Here is a 26558-nt window from a genome sequence, read left to right on the forward strand (position 1 = left end):
TCCCCCCTCCCCTGTCAGGTTGCCATTTGGTATTTTTCATTACCAAGTGTGGGCCAATTTGGTAATGAAAAATTCGTTTGGTAATGCATTAGAATAATGCATTACCAAATGGATTTTTCACATGTATGAGGATACACAGGATGGAGATGGTGGATTGTTTGCTCTCTCTGATTAATCTGCTACCCTACATAGTGTGAAAATAATCAACATGGTGTTAGTTATAAGGAGAGTGATTACATGTATTTCCACTTGTATATATAATTAGTGAAGAATATATGCTAGCTTTACGAATTTGGTAATGAAAAGTTATATTTGACAATGAAAGTTGAGGAGATTGGTAATGTGGCTGTTGCGATCTGGCAACTCTGTTACCCCACCAACATCAACAGTCACAGCTTAACTCCGATGGAGAGCAGATACTCATAACAGTGCAAGCCACAGGTGCTTGTTTTTTGTGAATAAACAGTGAATAAACTGCAATACCTTGCCACTAGAACACACAGGAATTTACAGTGTTGTGCAGTGTTAAGAAATTAGAATTTAGAGTGCAGAGGATTAACTGTGGACTGCAAACTGGCGGTTCAAACCAGTCCAAGACCAAGGGACTTGTAAGTACCCAGAATGTTTAATATTTTATAAACTCACCTCTAAAACCTCATTTTATGGTTCTTTTGCATTTATTTCAGTCTTTTATGTCCCTTATTGGTGTGATTTGGGTCTTAAAAAGGTGCTATGCATGTCCAGAGGGAGTTGTATAGGTGTTTTTCAGAGTTAGGGTCCGTAAGTACTAGTCCATAAGCTGGGGCCCAATATCCGGACAGGACCACTATCCGGACCTGCCTATGGCCCTATTGATCCGGATATTGGAGGGGTTACTGTATATATATCAATCAATCAATCAATCATTTCCTGTGGCACCCTCGGGGATGCATATATATATATATACTGTATATATATATATATATATACAGTATACAGTATATATGTATGGAGCCTTTGCAGTACAGTGGTAGCGTGTGCATCTCGCACACTGGTAGATGTGAGTTTTGCCCTCTGCCAGAGTTGTAAAAACTTTGGGAAGTGTTCACTGAGCCACTTACTGCTTTGGCGGAAATAAGGGGTGCTGTGGTTGAACCAGTGTCACTTACTATTATGCTTGCATGCACCTAATCCGCTTAAGGTGGGCCGATTACATTTGATTCATAGACTACACACACCTCCAAAGCCACTGGAACATTACACTCACACTCACAAGCAACTCTCACCTTACATACAGTCTCTACCAGACAGCCTAAGCCACTGGGTAGAGATACATTGACTGTATCATCCCTGCTTTGGTAGGGATAGGCCAGTCCTGCAGTGGACACTCAACGGCTGATGATGATGATTATATATATATATATATATATATATATATATATATATATACATGTATGTTACAGATGATAGAAGAGATTGAAGAAAATCCACAAAGTGCACTAAACACACATTCACTCAAGTGTGTGTACCTTGATGGTTGTGGCGTGATCTAGCTAGTGTTAGACTAAAACTCAAAGTCACCGCTACACAGCAGTCCCATTGCTATCACTCTAGGCCATTTAGTTGGTGCATTGTTAAAAAAGTTTGGTTAATTTATGGACAGACCCCATACATATTTCTCTTAAGTATCCATCACAGACAAAGCCATTAATCTTCCAAATACTGTACATTCCATAGGGTCATAAGAAGTTGATATTCCTGGATGCTCCTGCACGTCTGAATGACTATATTGAGCCAGACCAACAGAAGCTTCCTGGTGCCACCACCTCACTGGACGAAGATCTGAAGGTTTTCAACAATGCCCTCAAGCTCTCCCACAAAGACACCAAGGTTGCCATCAAGGTAAGCTGAAGGCTGAGGGAGGCTCTGAGCAGTGTTAAGTAAAAAATTTCCTTGCTGAAATCCAGGTGTCTAATGGTGATTGCAGTTTTGATTTTTTTTGTAAAATAAAGGTTAATGAAGGCTTGAATGAGTGATGGATTTTATGGTTTATTTCAGTGGACACATTGTTACTAATTCACATACATTTATACTTCAGTGTCATATTTCTTGATCCCACCAACCTTATTGCACGGAAGGTTGAATAGTATAATGATGGTGATGATGGCAATGGTAAGTATAGTAGTCATCATCATCATCATCATCATCTAATCCTTTGTTGCCCCATGAGGAGCAGGGGAGCCCGGGGCTAGGCAAGTTGGTCCTGACATTTAAGATGAGAGTGACCAGCTCAGTCATCCCTGTATGGCATTACATGAGCAATAAACCCCAACCACCCTTTGGATATAAACCTGCACAGGCTCAGTTCTATTGGAGTGCCTTAATTACCCACTAAACCACCAGGCACCATAATTTGGTTATATGGTTACCACCCAGCACAGTAAATGGTTTCCTGGGTTACAGGAAACCATTTGGCTTGTCTCTCAGTGTAGAATCACCCTTAGACAGAAGGAAGAGGAAAGAATGAAGGAAAGAGAGACAGAAGAGGAAGGAAGCAAGAGAGGTAAGGGCAGTCACTCGAGAGCAGCACTGCATCGAATTAGTCCCTCACTAAAAGGTGTCTCTTATTTGATAAATGAGTCTCATGGAAAATTGACAGTTCCTCATAGAAGGTGTAGATACAGTAGTCCCATACAAACATGAATTTCCATTGTATTGCTTATAGCATCCATGCCACAGTTCATACAGCTTTTCCCTAATTTATCACTAGTTACTCTAAAACTACATGGGGAATGAGGATGAAAAAAGTTTTTTTTTGGGGGGGGGGCAAAAAATTTGTGAAACCACCTTAAGCATTTTTAGAAAAGTTGGGTTCTGTATTATCAACAAAAAACTGCAGCTTTCAGGTACAGGACTTCTTTCTAATATCCGAGTAGTTTGCAGTAAGGGTCAGTCATTGATAAAGATTGTGGTGTTAGTCCTGCTTGGAAAATAATGAATATTTAGAGGCAGCACTGTCCAAACAACAACAATCATATATCCTCCTTGGAGACAGTGGCCACAGAGTGTAAATTTGGTTGTAAGAAAAATAAACCTAGAGTTCAAAATGGTTGATAATATTCCATGTATACAGGTTGGTCCATCTGCAATCCAGGTGACTTCAGCAGAGAAGACCAAGGTTCTTTCTCACTCAGTTCTGCTCAATGATGTCTACTATGCCTCGGAGATTGAGGAGGTGAGGGTCAGGACATTTACCTTATGTAGTCTGTCAGGGAACAGTTCAAGTGCATTCTGACATAGCAACCCACTTTTTTCTTGTTTGATAAGTATTATCAGCATTTTACCATTTCCTTACCCTAATACAGTACTGTGTATTTTGTTCCTTTGAGGAGTAAAATATCAGCTTATAATTATGTAGTCCTGATTCGAGATGGAATTACAGTAACTGCAGATTGAGAATGGATGTACTGTAGATAAGGGTGTTTTTGTTTGTTGTTCCTGTTGTTGATGCTTTTGTGGCCTCAGGCTTATCTGGATGTGAACTCAATGGACTGCAGACTGAAATTTTCCTGCAGTCCACCATCCTTCTTTGGGGGAAAGGGAGTTCAGGGATATTTGTTGAAATGCGATGATATCAGTGCCACCAAGGGAAGTTGTCTCTCATAGCATCAGATAGGGTGGTGAAGGTTAATTAAGGTATGGTAGGTAAAGATGGATGGATATGGTAACTAAAAGAATGTACGAGAAAGCGAGGTATGAAAATTGAGGATGCAAGTGCTTTGGCAATGGGATCAAGCTGATTAGGTGGATTATGTTTGGGGAAACACACAAGAAGGGTTTGGTATGCTCTTTTACAGTGGCTGCAACAGAAATCTTGACATAATGTATGCAATAGAAATCTTGACACACGATTGTATATCAAGTTTAAGATTGTGCGACAAGCATCCTTTTCACATGGTGAAACTGATCATACGTCTGGCAGCTTGATGTACCCTCGCCTTCCCGCTGAGTGAGTGGGGACTGGTAGTGATGCTCTGGCCGTCTCCCAGGAAGGATGGAATGTTTGAATGCTCCAGGGCAAGCTTTCTTTCAATTTCTTTTATTTCCCATCCGCTCTGATTTTATTCCTGGTTGCCAGAAATGGGACGAAAGAAGTTGACAATTGAAGAAAAGACACATGCCTTGCTGCTGCTTGAACAGGGAAATGCTTTGGTTAATGTAGCATGTCAGATCAGCATTTCAAGGCAAGCTGTTTATGACCTAAAACATGCTGTGGGTGCCCTCCCTCCGTGTGCAGTTCCCGAGAGGAAGAAGGGCATTGGTTGCTGGAAGAAGACTTCTGTGAGGACTGACAAGGTTCTACAGTAGGGTTGAGTGAAAAAATGAAAAATTGAATTATGACATGTAATACCCCCTATAAGTTGTCTTATGTCCCACATATCGTGCAATTAAAATTTGGCATTCTGAAATCAGCATTTTCGGCCCTCTACTAAAATTGCTAATTTTATATGCCGAGACCATATTCAGTCATATTAAGTACATTAGGGGACAAGGCAAATAAGCTTTGCGCAGTGGCAGTATCGTAACCAATGAGGTCTTGCCTAAGTGCCGTATTTGCTGCTGCTATAAAGCTCGAATTGGGAAAAGTTTCAATACCATCTCAGCACTTTTGCGGCACCTCGGTTTGGGTTACCTTTCCTAGAAGGGTAGTCAAGTCGTACCCCACCTGCTCGTGGTGACCTCGCAGACACCCTGTTTTTTTTTTTTTTTTTTTCTAAATTAGGGTGACACAAACGGGGGCGGCGCTACCCGGGTTTTTCCCGGGTAGTATTGTATATACATTTTGCTGTTGTTGTCATTTTGTTTTGTTTTTTGTTCTCCCTTATCATGAGTAAACAATACCAGTGCCCTCGCTGCAGTAGGTCTGTAGCAAAAAGTACACAAGCACTGAAGTGCGCCTACTGCAGTGAGTGGATTCATATAGCTTGTGAAAATTTGGATGCAGGCGACTATCCATTCATGAAGAGGAGCCACCAGCTGGGCTTTCGCTGGCTGTGTAGCCAGTGTGTTGCACCAGCAGACAAGGTCTTGGCTGGTGGAGGAAGTAGTACCAAGAAGGAGTTTGAAGATAAATGTTATTGGGCCGATCTTTCAAGCAATCAGAGACGTATCAAATAGACTGGAGGCACTAGAGACCAAGGTCTCATCACCCATGGCGGTCACGCAAGATCAGGCCAAGTCATTTGCAGATGCTGTTCGCGGGTCTCTCGTGGGGGGAGGGAAGGATCTGCCTGGGGGCGTGATTGAGATCAGTGCTCATGGCCAGAAAAAAGCCATTCATAGTCAGCATGTACTGATTGTGAAACCAGAGAGTGGCGCTGGTGCCCTGACAAATCAGATGGGAACAGAAGACATCAGAGGCGTACTTAACTCGGTACCGGTTGACAGCTGCCTTAAGACCAAGGCTGGTGGGCTGGTAATGAAGTTTCCGTCAGCTGAGGCAAAGGGTGAAGCAACTGGGGTGCTGATTGATCATTTTGGCTCTGAGGGCACTTTTTGCATATCAGAGCCAAAGAAAATGTTGCCTAAAATGACCATGACAGGCCTTTCCTCTTCCTTTGATGACTCTGACATCATCTCAAATATTCTGAGAAAAAACAATAAAATTAAGATGCTCGTTGATCGAGGTTGTACCCTCAACCTTCTCTTCACAAGGACAAGGAATGACACCAAAACTGCTGTCTTGAAGATGTCACCAGAGGTGAGATCCTCCATTGTAGAACAGGGCAATTACATCTATGTGGATCTTACAAGATGCCGCGCTTTCGATAGATTCTGGGTTACACAGTGTCATCACTGTCAAGGCTTTGGTCATACATTTGAGAGATGTTCTAGGAAAAGTGATGAACCTAAATGTGTCTTTTGTGCTGGAGCCCATAAATCTAAGGACTGTAGTAACAGAAATTCTCCAAAATGCATCAACTGCTCCTCTTTAAGACATCAAGATGCTAATTCAAAGTCACAGACGGTTGCCCATTTTGCATCAAGTAGAGAATGTCCAATTATGATTTCTCATAAGAATAGATTGATTGAAAACACCAATTTTGACCATTCAAAAAACTGACTACGTCCCTCTTGAACCAGTTAAGGATGGGTCTTTTAAATATTCGTTCCATCCGTAATAAGATAGACTATATTAATGAAACCCTAAATCAGCACGAGCTTGACATATTGTGCTCGACTGAAACCTGGTTGTATGAGTCTGATATCGATATTATTCATAATGCTTTGCCTAAGACACATTCTAGTATTAGTATTCCCAGGCCTGCTGCTGACTATCCGGGAGGAGGCGTAGCACTCATCTACTCGGCAGCACTTGCAAACGTTTCTCTCATTGACTCAGACCTGACCCCATCTTCATTTGAATTTATGGAAGTATTAATAAATTTCCATCAGAATACCATTAGAATTGCAATTGTCTATCGACCAGGTCATCCGGGCAGAGATCGAGGTTTTATGGAGGAGTTTGGGCAGTTTCTTGAAGGGTTTTCTCTTAAACCTGGAGGACTTCTTGTTTGTGGTGATTTCAATTATTGGGTTGACAGTCCAGAGTCAAAACCATTTTCTTCAGAATTTCTTGAGTTGATCACCCAGAACAACTTTTTCAATCATGTGAGTAATCCAACTCATGTCTCAGGACATGTCCTTGACTTGATCTTGTCCCCTGTTGGTTGCAGGCGCGTATCAGATGTGGAAGTTGACTCATTTGACCCCCTCATCTCTGATCATGCTCTGATCACTCTTAGTTTTGATGTCCCGAAATCCCCTTCATATAAAAAGGTCATCAGGTTCAGAAATTACAACAATGTTGACCGCCAGTTGATGTGTTTTGAAATTGATCAACGTTTAAACTCCATCGATTCTTCAAGTCTTTCTTCTGGTGAATTGGTTGATATTTACAACAACGAGCTCAGGTCAATTTTTGACCATTATTGTCCAGAGGTAGTAAAAACAATCACTGTACATGATAATTCTCCGTTGTATGGTCCATCCATTAATTCTTTGCGTAGACAACGTAGAAGGGCAGAACGTGAGTGGTGCTTAAAGTGGACCGAAGTAACTCGTTTACGTTATGTTTTTGCGAGAAGAGCAGTCGTTCACACTGTAAAAGCCCAAAAGGCTAGGTATTATTAAAATAAAGTTGATTCATATGGTGGTGATAAAAAAAAACTGTCTGCAGTTGTGAACAATTTGGTTGGTCGGAGGAATGTAATTGTTAAACCAACTTCTGCATCTGATGCCCAATTGGCTTCTGATTTTGCTTCATTTTTTACAAGTAAGATATCTCACATAAGAAGTGATTTAGACAGCAGTTCTCCTAGTGAAGCGTACTCAGTTGACTTCCAACCACTGTGCACTGGGGATCATTTGCTTTCAACATTTCATCCGCTGGATGTAAACAAAGTCAAATGTTACATCAGAGAACTTAATAAAACATTTTGCTCACTCGATCCATGTAACATGTTACAACTGCCTGATGTGTATGAGCATGCTGCAGGCTTTATCTGCAACATAATAAATAGATGCTTCTTAGAAAGTAATTTTGTGCAGTCTGAGAAACGTGCTTTGCTTAGGCCCCTAATTAAGAAACCTGGCCTTGATGTCAAGAGCATGACAAATTATCGTCCTGTCTCTAACCTGTCTTTTTTATCCAAGATTATTGAGCGGGCCATACTCGATCAACTCTTACCACTACTGGAACACAACAGAGTTGTTCCTGTTGTTCAATCAGCATACAGAAAATACCATTCAACTGAAACTGCACTAACAAGGATTCAGAGTGACTTGGTGGCAAACACTTGTAGTGGGATGTCCTCTCTCCTAGTTCTTTTGGATCTGTCTGCAGCTTTTGATACAGTAGATCATGAACTATTGTTGAATGTGCTGTATTTTTATGGCGTTTGTGATAGTGCCCTTTTGCTCCTTAAGTCGTATCTGTCGGACAGATCTCAGAGAGTGGTTGTTGATTACGCTAGCTCTGATTCTGCTCCTCTTCTGTTTGGAGTCCCTCAAGGATCAGTTTTGGGTCCAATTCTATTTACTATCTACACAAGTAGTTTATTGTCTCTACTTGATGCTCACGATGTGTCCTATCATTTTAATGCTGATGACACCCAGCTCTATGTTAAGATGTCAGATATCAACGATACTAAGACAAAGTTTGAATCTCTAATATCTGATATTAAGATTTGGATGGCTAAGAGGAAACTTAAGCTGAATGATGGTTAAACTGAGATCATCATCATCAGAGGAAACAGAAGGGGTGATGACACTGACAATGACCTGGCTTTGAACATTGGTGTGTCACAGCTGCATCCAGTCAGTTCTGTTCGAAATCTGGGTGTTTATTTTAATTCTAAGTTATATTACAAAGAACATATTAATCAGGTTGCAAGAGGGTGTAACTTGCATATCAGAAATCTGTACTCTGTGAGAAGATTCCTGAATAGACGGTGCCTCTTAACATTGGTCCATGCAGTGGTCTTGTCTCATGTTGATTATTGTAATTCACTGTGGGTTGGTCTTCCAAATAATATACTAACAAAAGTTCAGTCTGTGTTGAACAGGGCTGCACGGCTTATCTTTGGTCTCCCCCCCCGAGAACCTCAACTACCCCGTTTCTGATTGAGTTGCATTGGTTACCAGTAAAGGCTAGAATTGAATTTAAACTGTGTTTTATTACATTCAAGGTTCTTAAGTTTGGTGAACCAAAGTATCTTGCTGAATTGTTAAAACTCCCATCGACACGCCCGGGTGTGATGTTACGCAGTGAAGATGATTCCTTGCGTCTTGATGAGCCAGGAGCCATTCACAAGTCATCTTTCTCTGACCGTTCTTTTGCATATAGAGCCCCTAGATTATATAACAGATTGCCATTGTCCATAAGACAACTCTGTACTGTTGAATCCTTTAAGAGACAGCTGAAAGCCTTTCTTTTTTCAAAATTCTATGACCTGGAGAGAGGTACTATGACGGATGATTATAGGGTTTAATTATTGCCACTTTCATGTATATATGATGTAGCTTTTATTATATACAAAAAATGTCACAGTTCTTATAATTGTGAAAATAATGCATGTGTTTCGAGCGCTAGTGAATTCCCAAAAGGAAGAACTGGCGCTTTTGAGAAACAAAAGGCCAGGTTATCATTATTATTATTATTACATGCTTCTGAAGTGTTTTATGAGTACCTGAGTGTATTTATTATATAATGCATATAATACTTCGATTGTTCCTACTACGTTCTGTTGCATTTCTAATGCAGTTTGAGTGATGGAGCATGGTTACAAGATGGCTGAGCGTCATCTGAGAAAATCTCCGGCATGCCAGATTTTCAGTCATCCATGTAGAATGAACATGCACAGGCTGCCAACCATTGAAGACATGCTTATGGCCTATCAGTGGGTCAAACTGAAATTGAAAAGTAATTTAAAAAAAGAACCAACTGTTGCAGAAGTGTTTGATGTCCTTGCTGTCAAAATTAAAGAAATTTGGACTTGAGCATCAACACCTACTGTGACATCAACCCGCATTATACGCTGATATGAAATCACCACAGTAAATATCCCAATATCAAGAAGAAATAAACAGTATGAACAAAAAGTCACCGAATTCAAGGAGCAAGTCAGGAACATTTTTGACATTGCAGCATCCAAATGTGCTAACCATTCATCATGTTTGTGTGCAAAGTCATGCAAGTTCCAATTTCTAAACTGTCTTTTTTTCAAGATCAATGAACCACACTCAAGGTGATGATAGGGCCACTTGACAGCATAGCTACAAAGAGGTTACAGAAGCGTCTGAGAAGAAAGTCGAAGGAAAAAGACAGGCTAGCTCAGTATCACCTTGAAGCTAGTGCCAGTTCTTCAACATCAAAGAAAAATGAAAACAGCTTTAGCAGTTCTGCAGAAGATGAATATGGTGAAAGCACAGATAGTGACACTGAAATATTATTTGCTACTGTTGCATGTACTTTGCAGGCATTACACCCTTCTACTGTCGCATGTACTTCTCAAGCAGCATCACAGCAGAGACATCGGCTAGAGAATACTGCGAGGGCTTTGGAGCGATGTGCAGTTTTGGATAGAGCAGTGGCAGAGGTTGCATCTGCAGTCTTGGAAGACTATGGCATAGTAACATCAGAGGACTGCAGCAATGTCATCGACAGAAGCAAAGTTAGAAGAGAACGGCAGAAGCATCATGAAGCCATCCATGCTGAAGGGCAAGTCTTACTGCTCAAATACAGGGCTCATATGTTGATGGCAGAAAGGATAAAACACTGACGCTCGAAACAGGTGATGGCACAGCTCACTGGAGAGTGACCGTAGAGGAGCTTATATCACTGGTACAGGAGCCTGGCTCGAACTATCTCGGTCACATTAAAACTGAAAGTGGCAGTTCTTCAAGCATAAAGCTGGCCATCATCCATTTTCTTGGTGAAAATAGCATAGACGTTCAGAAGTTGGTGGCCGTTGGGTGTGATGGCACTGCAGTGAACACAGGGAAGAAGGGCAGTCTCCTTGAAGAACATGTCAAATGTCCTCTACAGTGGTTTGTTTGCCTTCTCCATGCAAATGAACTTCCTCTACGTCGTTTGTTTGAACATCTGGATGGTTGCACGATAAGACCAATCAGTTCTTTATTGGCAAATTGTGAGGAAATGTCAGTTGTTGCTTTTGAGCCAATATCGTGAATTTCCGGATGTCAGCGTTGACGATTTGAGTTTGAATCAGCAGTATTTACTGGATATTTTCCAAGCAGTAATCACGGACAATTGCTCTTTCTCTTTGCCATATTGTCAGCCAGGAAAACTCATTATGTCCTGCTGGGTCACACTGGCTAATCGAGTTCTGTGTTTGTATGTTGCGACAGAAAGGCTTAGCGATAATCTCAAAACAATTGCTGAATTCATTCTGAAGGTCTATGCTTCAGTCTGATTCACAATCAGGTCCAAACCTTCATGCGAGGATGGCTCTAAGCACCTGTGGATGCAGATTAAGATGTCACACTACCTGTTACAAAAGCTGAAAACTATAGTTGATCTTGTGATTCAGCAAAATGGCTACTTTGGCCACCCTGATAACACATTGCTGACCATGGTAACCGACGAGCAGCAACATATTAGGGAGCTGGGCGTTCGACGAATCATGCAAGCTCAAGCCTTCAAGACATGTCAAGGTGGTATCAGATGTTTTCAAGTACCGTCTGTCAGTCTCAGTGCCAAGGAGTATATTGATTTGATTGACTGGCAGAAGTGTGTCCTGATTGAACCTTCAATCACAAAATCTCCAATGCTGACCTGGAAAGTGCAGTTCGTAACAAATCAGCTTTTGCCACTGAAATTCCACATTTTCCATATCATACACAAGAATTTAAAAGGTGCGTAAACCAGTCACAGAGGCATCAATAGCCATTGTTGGACAAGAAGCAAGGGATGGCTTCATTCGAGAAAAAATACTTGCTCACGCTATCATGCCAGCATTTAACAAAGAATGAAAGAGAAGAAGGGAAGGACGGGAGGAAGGAGTAGTTGCAAGGAGAGTGGAAAGGTTACAAGAGGATGAGAAAAAGGCAGAATATAAGAGAGAAGTGGAGGAACAATTGGTAAATATGAATTGGAGCAGATGGGGGACATGGAAGGTGTGTGCAAGATATTCGCAGAAGAATTATGTTCAGCGTGTGATATGGTGTGTGGGGTGAAGAGAAGATGGAAGGGGGTGCAAGGAACAGCATGGTGGAATGAAGAGGTGAGATGGGCTGTGGCACAAAAGAAGAAAGCATACGATGAATGGATGAGAAATAGGGGCATGGAAGAAGTTGAGAGGCGGAAGAGAGAGTTATATGTAGAGAGGAAGAGAGAAGTTAAAAGATTAGTAAGAGAGAGTAAGAAAAGAGTGGATGAGGAATTTGGAAGGAATTTGAGTGTAAAGTGGAGGGACTGTAAGAAAATGTTCTGGAAAGAGGTCAGGAGAGTAAGACAGGGTGGCAGTGAAGTTAGTAGGGGAGTGAAAGATAAAAATGGTAGATTAGTAGTGGAGAAGGGAGAAAAAGTGAGCAGATGGAGAGAACACTTAAAGGAATTGTTGAACATAGGGAATGGAAGTCATGCGAGTATAAGTGGCTGGGAGAAGGAGGGAGGTGAGAAGACGGGAAGAAATCAGTAGGGTAGAAGTTGTGGAAGCAATGAAGAGAGTCAAATCGGGGAAAGCCCCAGGAAATGATGGAGTGTGTGGTGAATTGCTGAAGCATGGGGGAGAGATAGTAGTAAAATGGATGTGGAAGATGTGCAGATTGGCGTGGGAGGAAGGTAGAGTCCCGGAGGATTGGAAGTCAGGTATAATTATTTCCTTGTACAAAGGTAAAAGGGAAAAAGAAGTGTGTGGTAATCATAGGGGCATTTGTCTTCTTAGTGTAATAGGAAAAGTGTATGGTAGGATACTTATTGACAGAGTTAGGAAAATAACAGAGGAATTAGTTGGAGAAGAACAGGGAGGCTTTAGGAAGGGAAGAAGTTGTGTAGATCAGATATTCATTCTTAGATCTTTAGTGGAAAAGTTTCTAGAGAAGGGAAAGAAGTTGTATGCGGCCTTCATGGATTTTGCAGAAAGCATATGACAGGGTGGATAGACAAAGATTGTGGAAAGTGTTAAGAATATATGGAGTAGATGGGAAGTTGTTGAATGCTGTAAAGAGTATGTATGATGGTGCTAAGGCTGCTGTGTGTGTGGATGGTGAACTGAGTGAATTTTTCTGTTTGAAGGTTGGGTTGAAACAAGGATGTGTCATTTCTCCATGGTTGTTCAATCTGTACATGGATGGGGTAATAAAAGAGATACAGGGTTGGGGAGTGGATGTTGAAGTGGCCCTAGTGAGAGAGGGTAGTGTTTGGAAACTCCCTGTACTGTTGATTGCAGATGATACTGTGTTGTTAAGTGAAGATGAAGAGGAGCTGCAATGCTTGGTGGATGATTTTGGGAGAGTGTGTAAGAAATGGAATCTAAAGGTGAATATAGGGAAAAGTAAAGTGATGGTCTTTGAGACGTCAGTGAATGTACAGTGAGGTTGGATGGTGGGGACATGGAAATTGTGAGTACGTTTAAGTACTTGGGTAGTGTGATGAGAAAGGATGGAAGTTTGGAGGGTGAAGTGCTTGAAAGGGTACAGCAAGGAAGAGAGGTTGCTGGTTCCTTGAAAGCAGTGATAAGGAACAGGGAAGTGAGCATGGAACTGAAAAAGTTACTACATGATAGTATTGTGATACTAAGTCTTAACTTATGGAAGTGAAGCTTGGATGTTGTTGGAAGGACACAAGTCAAGAGTGAGAGCAGTGGAAATGAGTTATTTAAGAGGAGCCTGTGGAGTCACATGGAGAGACAGGCTGACAAATGAGGATATAAAGGAGCATTGTGGTGTGGATGTGGATGTGATAGGAAGCATTAAGAGGAACACACTGAGGTGGTTTGGCCATGTGGAGAGGATGGAGGGTGAGAGACTGATGAGGAGAGTGTATGTGAGTGAAGTGGAGGGGGGAGAGGGAGGGGGGGAGGCTGAGGATGAGGTGGAGGGATGGAGTGGAGAGGTATATGAGAGAGGGGGGCGAGTTGGGAGCAGGGCAGTGAAATGGCAGGGGACAGGGCGACGTGGAGGCGATTTGTTTGTGGCCACCCCATGAGGGATTAAGGCGTCTGGAATAGATAGTGAAAATCGCACCACAGTAACTTTCTAGATTTGTTGTTAGTGTTGTGCTTGCAGGCTTAAGCTGCACATATTGGGTCATGTACATTTGTACATTGCATATTATAATGTATAATACTGTGTAATACAATGAGTGCCGAGGATTTGTGTCATTTTTGTCACAGGTTGGTAAAAAACAGATGGTAGAGGGCAGAAAATTTAGTCCTATTTCAATAAAATTTTATATCATTAATGAGTAGTAGCATTGGCAACTTTTGGTAGGTATTACTTCCAATAAATCCATTATTTGATTTTTGACCTCTGTTTTCACACCATCCTATTCTACAGTGTGAAGAGTAAACCCTCAATATAATGAACCCCGGTATTGCGAAATTCGGATATAACGAACAGCCACATGGCGACCGAACTTCCCCCAGATTTTGCGAACAAAGGTCGCTAAATGAGGGGGAAGTTCAGTAATCATCCCACGGTGACAACAGCATCCCTTTCTGGCACAGTAAGTGTACTTCAGCAGCATCCTTTCCTGGCATAGTAAGTGTACTGTATCAGTACTACTGTACAGTACTGTATATCCATCTATCCATCCATTATCCAATCCTGCGTTGCCCCATGAGGAGCATAGGAGCCCGGGGCTAGGCAGTTGGGCCTGACATTTAAGATGAAAGTGACCAGCCTCACTCATCCCTGAGTGGCATTACGTGAGCAATGAACCCCAACCACCTCTTGGATATAAACCTTTACCAGCTCAATCCGATTGGAGTGCAATAATTACCCACGAAACCACCAGGCGCCAAAATTTGGTTATATGGTTACCACCCAGCGTAGTAAATGTTTTTTTTGGTGTACAGGAAACCATTTGCCTTGTCACTCAGTGTCGAGTCACCCACAGGGAGAAGGACGAGGAAAGACTGAAGGAAAGAAAGACAGAAGAGGATGGAAGGAAAGAAGTATGGAGGAAAGGAAAGGGCAGACACCTGAGAGCAGCACTACATCGAGTGAGTGGATGGTGAGCACCCCCACCTTCCACAAAAGTACTGTATTTATTTATTGATTTTTAAAATTAGTGACTACCACTTTCACAGCATGCTATCATGAACTCAGTCTTCAAGAATGCACTGCATCTATAAGTTATATTTCATCTTCCCTGATTCCTGCTAACTGAGCTAAAATTCATGGATGCTGTGACTGTGGATTGCTTCCCCACAGGACACTCATTTATTTACTGTATACTGTATTCTTATTATAGGTATTGTATTTATGTGTACAACTTCATACAGCACTGTACAGTAAAAGTACTATTATTCGGCAGCTGATTATTCGGTAGATCCGACATTTCGGCAGTTTTGAGGAATGGTCCCATTTAGGAAAATCTTTGATTGTTTGGCAGATGTCCGGAATCATCTCGGCAGTCCAGGAAGTGTTATCTGTGACTTGTAGGCCTAATGTTTCATTACACTTCTGTATGTTCACTAATTTCTATATTTTTCAGATTCAGGTATAATACTGTATTGATTACAATATTGCACTGTATCATACAGTACAGTAACCACCCCAACCAAATTAACAAGGGTTACGTTCCTAGCCCCCTTGCTAATTCTTGAAATTCTTTCATTCCTGACGCCTTCCTGAAAATGACATTTACCGGTAATTCCGTAGCCCATGAACTACTGATACTGTAATGCATTACCCATAAATAAATGTTGTTTGTTAAATCAGTTTCCCCATTGTTTTTAGCTGTACAGCTGTGACAGCTCTAGTACTGTATTATTATTCCTTAGCATAATGGTGGAAGGGACTGTCCTGTTTAACTAAACCTAACCTAACCAAGTTTAACTGTACCTAATAATTTAACCAAACCTAACCTAAAGTCAGAAAAATAGTTAAAAATAAACTTAAGGAATATGAATTTGCTAAGGTCTCTCTGATGAAAGTTAAACGTACATTTAGTGCTCATTCTTTTGTTCGTTTTTGTGTATAATGTGAAAGAGAGAGTATTGATGCAAACAGTAATATATCCCATTAACCCCTTAATAACCTCCGGCACTGAACAACCCTTTACAGTACCGATGTCAGTGATGTCAAGTTAGTGTGAGCTATAAAGAAAACTGAACAATTGTGGGGAGGGAATGAAGGTCACTGGTATGTTTACACGACTCTACGCTACGATTCCAAGTAGTCAGGCGGTCGGGTAATCTCAGATGTTTTCGCCCATTTGGTAAATGCACTGTATCTTTATCAATTTTTCCGTGACTCATAGCGAATCATACCATGGGTTTAGGAAGCTAAATAACACATTGCTAGGTGAGCCAGACGATTATCTTCACATCTTTAAAAAAAATAAATTGATTTCAGAAGAATGGAAGAAACTTACTCTACGTACTCAGAGAGGGATTAAATTACCATTTTCTTAAAGATGTGAAGATAATTGTCTGGCGCACCTAACAATGTGTTATTTAGCTTCCTAAACCCATGCTATGATTAGCTATGATTCACGGGAGAAATTACGAAGTTACAGTGCATTTACCAAATGGGCAAAAACATCTGAGATTAACCGACCCCTGACTGCTTGGAATCGTAGCGTAGAGTCGTGTAAACATACCAGTGACCTTCGTTCCATTCCCATAATTGATCACAGTTTTTTCATAGCTCACTAACTCGACATCACTGACATCAGTACTGTAAAGGATTGTTCAATGCCGGAGGTTATTAAAGGGTTAATGGAATACATTACTGTTTCCATTAATACTCTCCCTGTCACATGTAAACAAAAAAACGAACAAAAGAATGAGTGCTAAATGTACGTTTAACTTTCATCAGAAGACCTTACCAATTCATATTCCTTCACATTCTTTTATGCAATTTTCCGACTATTTTATTTTGTTTGGAAAAGTACTGTATACAGTACTCACTCCAAACATATTTGTAATAATATAAGTAGTGATGAGTTCGCCAATACAAGTGATGCACTGATCTGGTAGGTAATATTCCATATCATTTTGGCCATCCAGGAAGTGTTATTGACTTGTAGGCCTACTGTGTCATTACACTTGTATATGTTCACTAATTTATATACAGTACTGTATATATATTTAAGATTCAGGTATAGTACTGTATTGATTGCAGTATTGTACAGTATACAGTACTCTCCAAACACTTTTGTAATACCATAAGTGGTGATGACAGTGTTCACCAATATATTTAAGGCACTGAGTGGGTAGGTTTTTGATTATTCGGCAAATCCAAAATCTCGGCATCATCCCGGTCCCATAGATGCTGAATAATGGGACTTTTACTGTATTTACATGTACAGCTTCATAAACCATTGAATTCTCCATGTAAAACTTCTTAGAGTTAGTTTAGGTCATGTTTGAGCACGTAGGACCGAATGACTCCCCATGTATAGTGAACTGAGTTTAGTAATCCCTCAGAAATACTGACCCCTCATGTATAGCGAATTTTTGGATATAGCGACCCATCCTTCCCCCCAATTAGTTCATTATATCAACGGCTTACTGTATTGGCTAATCCATATATAACAGCTACAGAACTGAAGAAGAGGTCCCCTGATTTGCTGAAGAATGTTGTAATTCAGACCATCCAACACAAGCTGAAACATGATGTAGGCTTACCTGCACGTTGTGCTGCCAAGAAACCAATGCTCACTGAAGCCATGAAGAAGAAACTGATTGTATTTTGTAAGAAGTACATTCACTTCACATAGGAGCATTGGAAAAAGTAATGTTTTCAGGTGAATCAATATTCAAGCTGGTCAGGGGTTCCTCTAAAGTGGTATGTTGCCTCATGAGTGTCAAGATATGACCCCAGCTATACCATGAAAACTGTGAAGCACCCTGAAAGTGTCATGGTGTGGGGGGCTTCTACTGGGAATATGGGAAGAGGTGGGCTGTATTTCTTACCAAAGAATGCTACAATGAATGGGAATCGGTATCTGGATGTGCTGAAGGAACACTTGCTACCATTTTGTCCGATTCATCAATGTGATTATTTTATGCATGATGGAGCACCAGCCCTCAGGTCAAAAATGGTTCAAAAGTGGTTGCCAGACAATGGGATTGAGGTCCTAGAGTGCCAGGTAACTCGCCTGATCTCAGTCCCATTGAAAATGCTTGAAACAAGATGAAGAAGATGGTTAGTGAGACACACCCCTTGAATGTGAAAGACATGGAGGAGGCTCTCTAAAAGGATTTGGTGCACAATGGACAAGGAATACTTCGTTAATCTGGTTGATTCCATGGTGTCCAGGCGGAGAAAAGTGTTGCTTGCCAAGGGCAGTATGACTAAGTACTGATGTAAGCTTCCAAATAAATGTATGCATGTACTGCTGTACATTTTTTGTTTTATTTTCCGTAATACTGAGTATGTCAAGATTTCTCTTGTGGTTGCTGTATATACATTCATTCATTCATTCATTATCTAATCTAGTGTTTCCCTATGACAAGTGTAGAAGCCCGGGGCTAGGCAAGTTGGTTCCGACATTTAAGATGAGAGTGACCAGCCTCACTCATCCCCGAAGGGCATTATGCGAGCAGTAAACTCCAACCATCCCTTGGATATAAACCAGCATTGGCTCGGTCCGATTGGAACACCGTAATTACCCACTAAACCACCAGGTGCCAAAATTTGGTTATATGATTACCACCCAGCATAGTAGATGGTTTCCTGGTGCACAGAAAACCATTTGGCTTGTTACTCAGTGTAGAGTCACCCATAGACAGAAGAAAGAGGAAAGAAGGAAGGAAGGTTCCTTATTGTGGCTACGCAATAAGAATAGGCATTGGCACTGTCTACATATATACACCTATCCTCCACTATTCGACAGGAATGCGTTCCATAAAAAGTGGTTGAATAATGAATTGGTTGAATAACAAACCTATTTTTCCCAAAAGATTGTTAAGAAATGGGGGAGTTAAGTTCCTGACCAGCTTCGATTGAGTTTTGATAAAAAAAATGTTGAATAACAAACAAAATATATCAACTTAATGATATTACATAAAGCCACCTGAACACCTCGATAGTGTGTGTACTGCCAATTCCACTGACTGGACATGACATCACCACACCAAAACAAACTCAGATGTATACGGTTTATAACCATTAATAGCAGTGGAAGCCTAACTGGGGGGCTTCACTCCCAAGACCCCCCAATGATAAAAACCTACCAAACCTAGTGCAAACTAAGATGTGCATTACGTAAAACTGGCGCCAAAACAGTATTGTGTGTTAAGAGCATTAATCAGTGGCCCAACCGTCACCCAACCATGCAGTGGCTAAACACTCACTCAGGTTGGTGTGCGTATGACTGCACTTGACAGGGATAAGTAGAGGTCTTGGGTGGAGCCATGGTGGTACTGTAGCATTCTATGTTGTCAAATTAAAATGAAGACGGATGAAGAGGCAACCGATCAGCAGGGCAGAGTGCAGGAGATTGAGGGAGCTCAGTCCGTCTGTCTGGCGGTGCTTGATTTCACTCGTTTAAATGGCAGGGATAAGCATGTCGAACAACGAAAAAAGGTATGGATTTATAAATGTCAAAACAACGAATTGTCGAATAACGATCGGTCAGAAATCAAGGGCTTGGTGTGTGTGTGTGTGTGTGTGTGTGTGTGTGTGTGTGTGTATATTTATTTATGTATACTGTATATATATATATATATATATATATATATATATATATATATATATATATATATGTATATATTATATATATGAGGCTCTGCACACCACAAGGGGCAAAGCACCATACCATCTGAAACCTGTTTTTTTCCACCAGCTGCCCAAACACTACCCTATGACTGCACAAAGTCGCTTTGCTTACTTCAGACTTTCACTCTTACTGCACTAATTAGAATTGAGCAAAGCGACTTTGTTCAGTCACAAGGTAGTGTTTGAAGGAGCAGCTGGTGGGATAAAACAGGTTTCAGCTGGTATGGCGCTTTACCCTTTGTGGCATGCTGGGCCTCATATATATATATATATATATATATATATATGATGATGATTTTTGTGTGTGTGTCCGACCCTGGGCAAAGACTTCAGGGCCTATTTCTTGGGGGCAGTGGCTTATCCCAAGGCCCAGTAATCCTCTTACACCTCCACATGTCACCACTTCGGTGTTAACACCCACCGTCTATATTGAATACATGCTAGGGCTGTCTCATACAGGACTAGTGTATTGGTATTAGCGTGGGTTCTTTTTACGATATGTTGGCAGGTCATCTGGTAGATCAGGAAAGTCTGCTTTTTATGAAATTCAAATCCTTAAACTGTTCCCTGCCCCAGCCAGGATTCAAACCTGAGTCCATTAGGACTGCAGGCCGCCTCTCTACCGATTCAGTCACCGCCTCCCCCTATGGATATATATCCTGTGTATATGTGTATGTGTATATATATATATATATATATATATATATATATATATATATATATATATACACACACGTACAGTATACACACACCTTGGTCCTAATTAGCTTGTGATCACATAGCACGATTTGCAAATATCACAAGCTGTCTCTTAATATCCACAACATCAAAAATTAACAGTGCTGGTGAAGTCACCACAACAGAAGATGTGATTACTGCAACATCCATTAAGGACGCATTACAGAAGGCGAGTCAGGAGAAAGTTACACCGATTACAGCAAAACACGAAAAACACCAGGAGAGCTCTCCATGATACATATCCACTGAATCGTTGCTGCTGTGGATGCCTTAACCCTTCGGCTTTGGTGAACATGACAACAACCAATGTGCTTAGTGCAGAGAAATAGGAAAAAAATGGTGTGTTTTAAACTCGTGTTTTAACCTACTTACCCTGATTCTTAAGAGCTAAAATTTTTGTCAGACAGGCTTCAGTATTTCTACTATCGTTTGCAACAAACTGCACATCCATAGGTACTCCCAGCCCAGAGAATGATTTGAGAGAATACAAGGTGTGTTTTGACCATCTGACACAGAAAATAGCCCAGCAAGGCGGAAATTTCCACCAAACCACAAGATTAATTTTTCGTACAAAATAGGATTACTTCCACGTTATCAGAGTACTTACAGTAGTAACCTATTTTTTAAAAAAAATAAAAACTTATAGCCAATCTCATATGATTTTATTGCGATATTCCACAGTGTTTATGCTAGACTTTTGCAAAACAGTAGCAACATGAGGAAAACCATTAAAGGCTTTATAAAATTTCATGAAAGACTTTTATTACCACTTACTTTTATAAAACTTACTGATATATTGTCTTGAGTAATTTCATAGCAAAGCTGGACAGTTTGCAACCGCAAAAATGTTCACTAGCTAATGCGTTTATCATATGACTTTGCTGTATTATTGCCAAAATATCACAGAATCACCTGCATTTTATCACAGTAATTCACAGTATAAAATAACACATTCAGCCACTCTCATATGATTTTAGTGCGATTTGGGTGCGTATTATTATACTTTCTATTATTTACGAGAGAGAGAGAGAGAGGCAGCAAACCAGTTTAGAGGAGCTCGTTGATGGTATGGGGGAGGCGATGGCTCAGTCAGTAGAGAGGTGGCCTGCAGTCCTACCAGACACAGTTTCAAATCCCCACTGGGACAGGGAACAGTTTAAGGATTTGAATTTCATAAAGTCAGACTTTACTGATCTACCAGTAGACCTGCTGACATGTTGTAAAAATACCCCCTCTAATACCAACACACCAGTCCTGTATGAGACAGCCCTAGCATGTATTCAATTTGGACGGTGGGTGTTAGCACCAAAGTGGTGACAGGTAGAGGTGCATAGTATGTAGGAGGGCTACTGGGCCTTGGGAACCGGCTGTGAAGCCTATGCCCAGAGTCGGACACACACACAAAAAAAAATGTGTACGTGTGCACGTATGAACTTACTGTATACTGTTATTAAGGACAAGGGTAATTATCAGTGTTTAAAAGTTTAATCCCCAAAAGTTGGAGTCACTCATCCACCAAATGAATTTTTCCCCATAAGTTATGTGTATCAATTAGCGTGATATCAAACAGCGCATGCTTGCGGATCCGACATATAGGGGCATTAATTGGGACCAAGGTGTGTATATATTCATCATCATCATCCAGACCTCCTTTCCCACTGTAGGGTGGGGTGAGGAGTAGCAATGTCCAGACAGCCAAAGTTTGCCCAGTTCACTGGGCCATGCTTCCATTCACTCATCATTCAAGCCTACGGAATCCTGGCTGATAAGCCTAAAGGTTTCACCCCATACTGTAGCTTCATATAAACCTATCTGATGATCAGTTTGAATGCTGTCATTTTAAAAAGGGTTGCCAAATCCCTGGTCATGTGCTTCTTTGCACAAAATTCATCTAGCCAGCTAAATCTCTTGTCAGTCCCTTTGCCTCACCAACTTCCATACATCTTTTCCACGCACACTCGTCCACCATATCTCCACCTTCATCTTGGGCTACCTTACCTCCACCCTTCTTCAGATTTGCTCAGATATACCTTTTTCACCATCTGTTATTATCCATTCTCTCCTCATGGCCATACCATCTCAGTGCACTCTCTTTGATTCTGTTGTCCAGAGATTTCCTCACTCCCCATCTTTCATGAATCACATTATTCTGTATCCTATCTACTCTCTGTACCCTACATAAATTTCTCAAGAGTCCCATCTCCACTGCTCTAACCCACGACTTTTCGTTTTCATCTATCTACTACTATCTACTGTCAGACGCCATAATCCCGTAAGGGGTGGCCATTTGACTTTCTGCACCATAGTCTTACGCTTGTATGTTAAAGTTGGCACTAACATTCCTTTATGTAAGCCTCGTGCCGCTGCAACACTCAAGCATCTGTTTCTAATAAAGGCCTTCATAGCACCAGCTACTTTCCATCCTTGTGTCACTCTGCTTTCCACTTCTTTTGCACATTTTCCTTTCTTTTCTATCATTGTACCCAGGTATTTGATCTCCCTCACCAATTCCAGTCTCTCTTCATTCACTGTAACATCACAGTGGGAGTCACCTTCTCTCTCAGTAGCCACCACTTTACTATTTTGCACATTTACTCTCAAGGCACAATGCTCACAGACATCTACAAAACTCTGTACTAATCTACCAAGCTCTTGTCCGGTATTTTGCAGGTAGTACTACATCATCAGCTTATATCAAATTTGAGATATTCCATCCACCACCATTCATTAGCAATGCCATCCCTTTCTCCATTTCTCTTGTTTTTACTTCTTTCGTCATCCCATCCATATATTCAGTATATTTAACAACCGTGAGGACATCAGACAGTCTTGTCGCATGCCCACATTGATCACGAACAATTCTCTTATATGCCCATTTACCCGTACACATGCCTCACTACCATCATAAAAACCCATAACGGCACCTATCAGCTTACCATCCACATCATACATGCGCAGAACCTTCCACGATCCTTCTCTGTCTGTGTTGTCGAATGCTTTTTCCAGATCCATAATTACCATAAACACCTAATATTCTTCCCATAAGCCTTCTCCACTATCTGTCTCACTGCAAATATTTAATACACATATTCTCTTCCACTCCTTTTTCCATCCTGTTCATCACTCACTAGGCCTTCTGATATCTCTTTTACTTTCTCAATAATAATTCTTTCATATGCCTTCCCAACAACACTCAGTAGACTAATGCCACGATAATTCTTGAACTCACTTTGCTCACCTTTATTTTTGTACAGGGGTACAACTGCAGCCTTTTTCCACTCAACTGGCACAGTTTCACACTTCCATTCCTTCCTACATATCTCCAACAAACATTGCATTCCACTCTCTCCATTACGCTTAATCATCCCTGCATACACCTCATCAACACCAGATGCCTTCACATTTTTCACGCATTTCATATCATGCTTCACTTCGGCAAGTGTAATATTTCCTGGCACTTCATTTATTCTCTGCACATCCCCCAAACCAATCATGTTTACAACCACACTGCTCCCTCCATTCCCATTCATCAGATTTTCAAAATATTCTTTCCATCTGGTCCTTACTTCATCCCCATGGGTTAATAATCTACCACTTACATCCTTCGCACTTTGACATTTCATTCCACTGTCACTTCTACATTTTCACACCTCTTTCCGGAATAACCTTCTATTTTCAGAGTAATTTGCATTCATTTTTCTTCTTAGATCATCATTTACCTCCTTTTTCCACTTCACTAGTCTCTATGTGCTTCCTGCTCTCAGTATATTCAGTTCTTATTTCAATTGAACCCCTGTCCTGTGTCCACTCAAGCCACTTCTTTTTTTCCTCCACTGCTCTCTTAACCTCTTCATCCCACAGTGCCATACCTTTCTTCTTAATTGTTACTCTTGCAACACCACACACCGCTTTAGCATTCCTAACTAAGCAGTCCCTACATGCATTCCACATATATAGTCAGTAAATTTAATATGTCTTCTGTCTTTCTTTCCTTCATTCTTTCCCCTTCCTTCTGCCTGTGGGTGACTCTACACTGAGTGACAAGCCTAATGGTTTCCCGTACACCAGGAAACCATTTACTACACTGGGCGGTAACCATATAACCAAATTATGGCACCTGGCGGTTTAGTGACTAATTAAGGCGCTCCAATCGGATTGAGCCGGTGCAGGTTTATATCCAAGGGATGGTTGGGGTTAATTGCTCATGTAATGCCACTCAGGGATGAGTGAGGTTGATACTCTTATCTTAACCCCTCCGTGGCCGCCGGCGTCGAATGACGTTTAGCCGATAAATGGCCGCAGGCGTCGTTTGAGTGCGGCCTATAAAAAACTGCAAAAATTTTGGGGAAGTGATCAAACGGTCTGAACGTCTTCACACTGACCAACACTACACTCCCATACACCGCAACAAGCAGTTCAGAGCCAGCTACTGTGATGAGTGGATTTTCAATTTTTTCGCTCCTAGCCATTCCTAAACAAGCACAACTACACCCATTATCTCGACCCAGGCACAACATACCATCTTTGTCCTCTCTTGCAAAACACACACAACCACCTTTTTACGATTATGAAGTAATACAGGCACATACAAAAAAGATATGATAATATGTGAAAAATACATTTTTGTCTTGGTATCTTTACCTATTTGCTCAGGTTTGCTGTAATGGTTTGAATCATTTGATGCAGTGCAAGTTGTAGAAAACCGTGAAAAGTTTTGGGAAGTGAACAAAAATCTGGGACATGAGACTGACCTTGACTTCACCCTCTCATATGTCATCTGTCAGTTCACCACCTGCTGTCGTGACGAGTGGATGTACAATTTTTTCGCTCGTGGCTATGCCTAAAAACACATAGTTACACCCATTATCTCGACCCAGACAGAAAATACAATCTTTTTCCTCCCATGCAAAACACACACAACCACCCTGTTTATGAGACAACAATATATATTACGAAAATAACAAGGTAAAATGATAAAGATGAACGTAAAATGATAAAGAAAGATGAACATGTTATTACAGAAAAAATACATTTTCCCCCTATTTCTGCTTTGTCTCTGTATTCGTAATAATTAGACTTTTTCTTAGTTCTGAAACTCCATTACGATTCTATTTTTAGCCATGCTCGTGGTGTGGGAGCTTGAACATGCGATTCAACTTCCTTATTGCTAATCGGATCTGACCCTCCACTTTATTCTCCTGTGGCAGAGTCAAGCCTTGGAGGACATGCAGTTTTCTCATTTAGGGCTGAAAATTCAACTCTTTCACTCCCTTTTCCAAGCATGGGCACAACGATAACTTAAAAAATAACTTGAAACTACCATAAACATATTTTATATCAGAAAGGTGAAAAAGTATTCATAAGTTTTTTTTCCAGCCATTCCAAACAGATTATGTACTGAAATCATTTGATATCATCATATCTCATATATGCACAACATTTCAGCACCATTCGCATTGTTTCGGGAGGTAAAACAAAAAAATAACAACAGCTGCCCAGTTGCGTTGCGGCAATGCCCCTGGGCGGCGCTATCAGTTGCCAATATTTCTGCAACTTCCGCGCTCCATTGCAAGCCACAAAATGAGTCTAGGAAGCTGGGATTTGCACTGTTAGGTGCGTCTGAACTTTCTCTTCGATATGGCAAGAAAAAAAATCAACTTTCGAAACTTCAAAAAATGGCCCTGGCATCAGCCTGACGTGCAGGGAAAATTCCGGGCCTTCAGCCACGGAGGGGTTAAATGTCAGGACCAACTTGCCTAGCCCCGGTCTTCTACGCTCCTTGTGGGGTAAGACAGGATTAGATGATGATGATGATGATGAGGAGGAGGAAGAGGAGGAGGATATTTAATCTGTCTGGCAGGTGTATGTAATATGTATGTACAAAGAAAAAAATTTATATAAGCAGATGGTTAGGCTTGTGAGCTAGAGCCATGATTCTGGGGCTTCAATGCTTGTGTGGGGGATTTCAGTAGACATGCTATTGATGGTTCTCCCACTTTCATACTTTTTCCCCTGTTTCTGAATCCTACCGCACCTCATCTTTGGGTGTGAAAATGTCAGAATTATTGTCATAAAGACTACAGATAGCAATTAGTTTTGGTATTGATTTGGTCAAGGTTGCCTCTTCCTAACATTATGTATAGATTTGATAGTGATCATTGACAGGATGTTAGGTGACTTATCACAAATAGAAAGTAATTTAAGTAATTATGGCACTGTTCTTTGCATATGTATTATAGTATAGCAGCCAGCTTGCATATGCCATACATGGCTGGGCTGCTCTAATACACTCTTAACTAAATACAGTAACCTCTCAAATAACGTGAGGGTTAGGTTCCTGGAGAGGTCGCGTTAATTAAAAA

General features: G+C 41.0%; 1 protein-coding gene across 1 annotated transcript in view; it reads left to right on the forward strand.

Annotated features, from left to right (window-relative positions):
* Nucleotides 1–26558, forward strand: part of Nf1 (neurofibromin 1) — a 509668-nt gene that overhangs the window by 212506 nt on the left and 270604 nt on the right. The window contains exons 35-36 of the mRNA XM_080275751.1: nt 1717–1881; nt 3113–3214. Coding sequence (XP_080131877.1) covers nt 1717–1881; nt 3113–3214 — 267 coding nt within the window. The remainder of the gene's footprint in view (nt 1–1716; nt 1882–3112; nt 3215–26558) is intronic.

The sequence above is a fragment of the Coenobita brevimanus genome, chromosome 62, assembly GCF_032717465.1.
Source record: "Coenobita brevimanus isolate Jiangsu-jjx chromosome 62, ASM3271746v2, whole genome shotgun sequence".
NCBI lineage: Eukaryota > Metazoa > Arthropoda > Malacostraca > Decapoda > Coenobitidae > Coenobita > Coenobita brevimanus.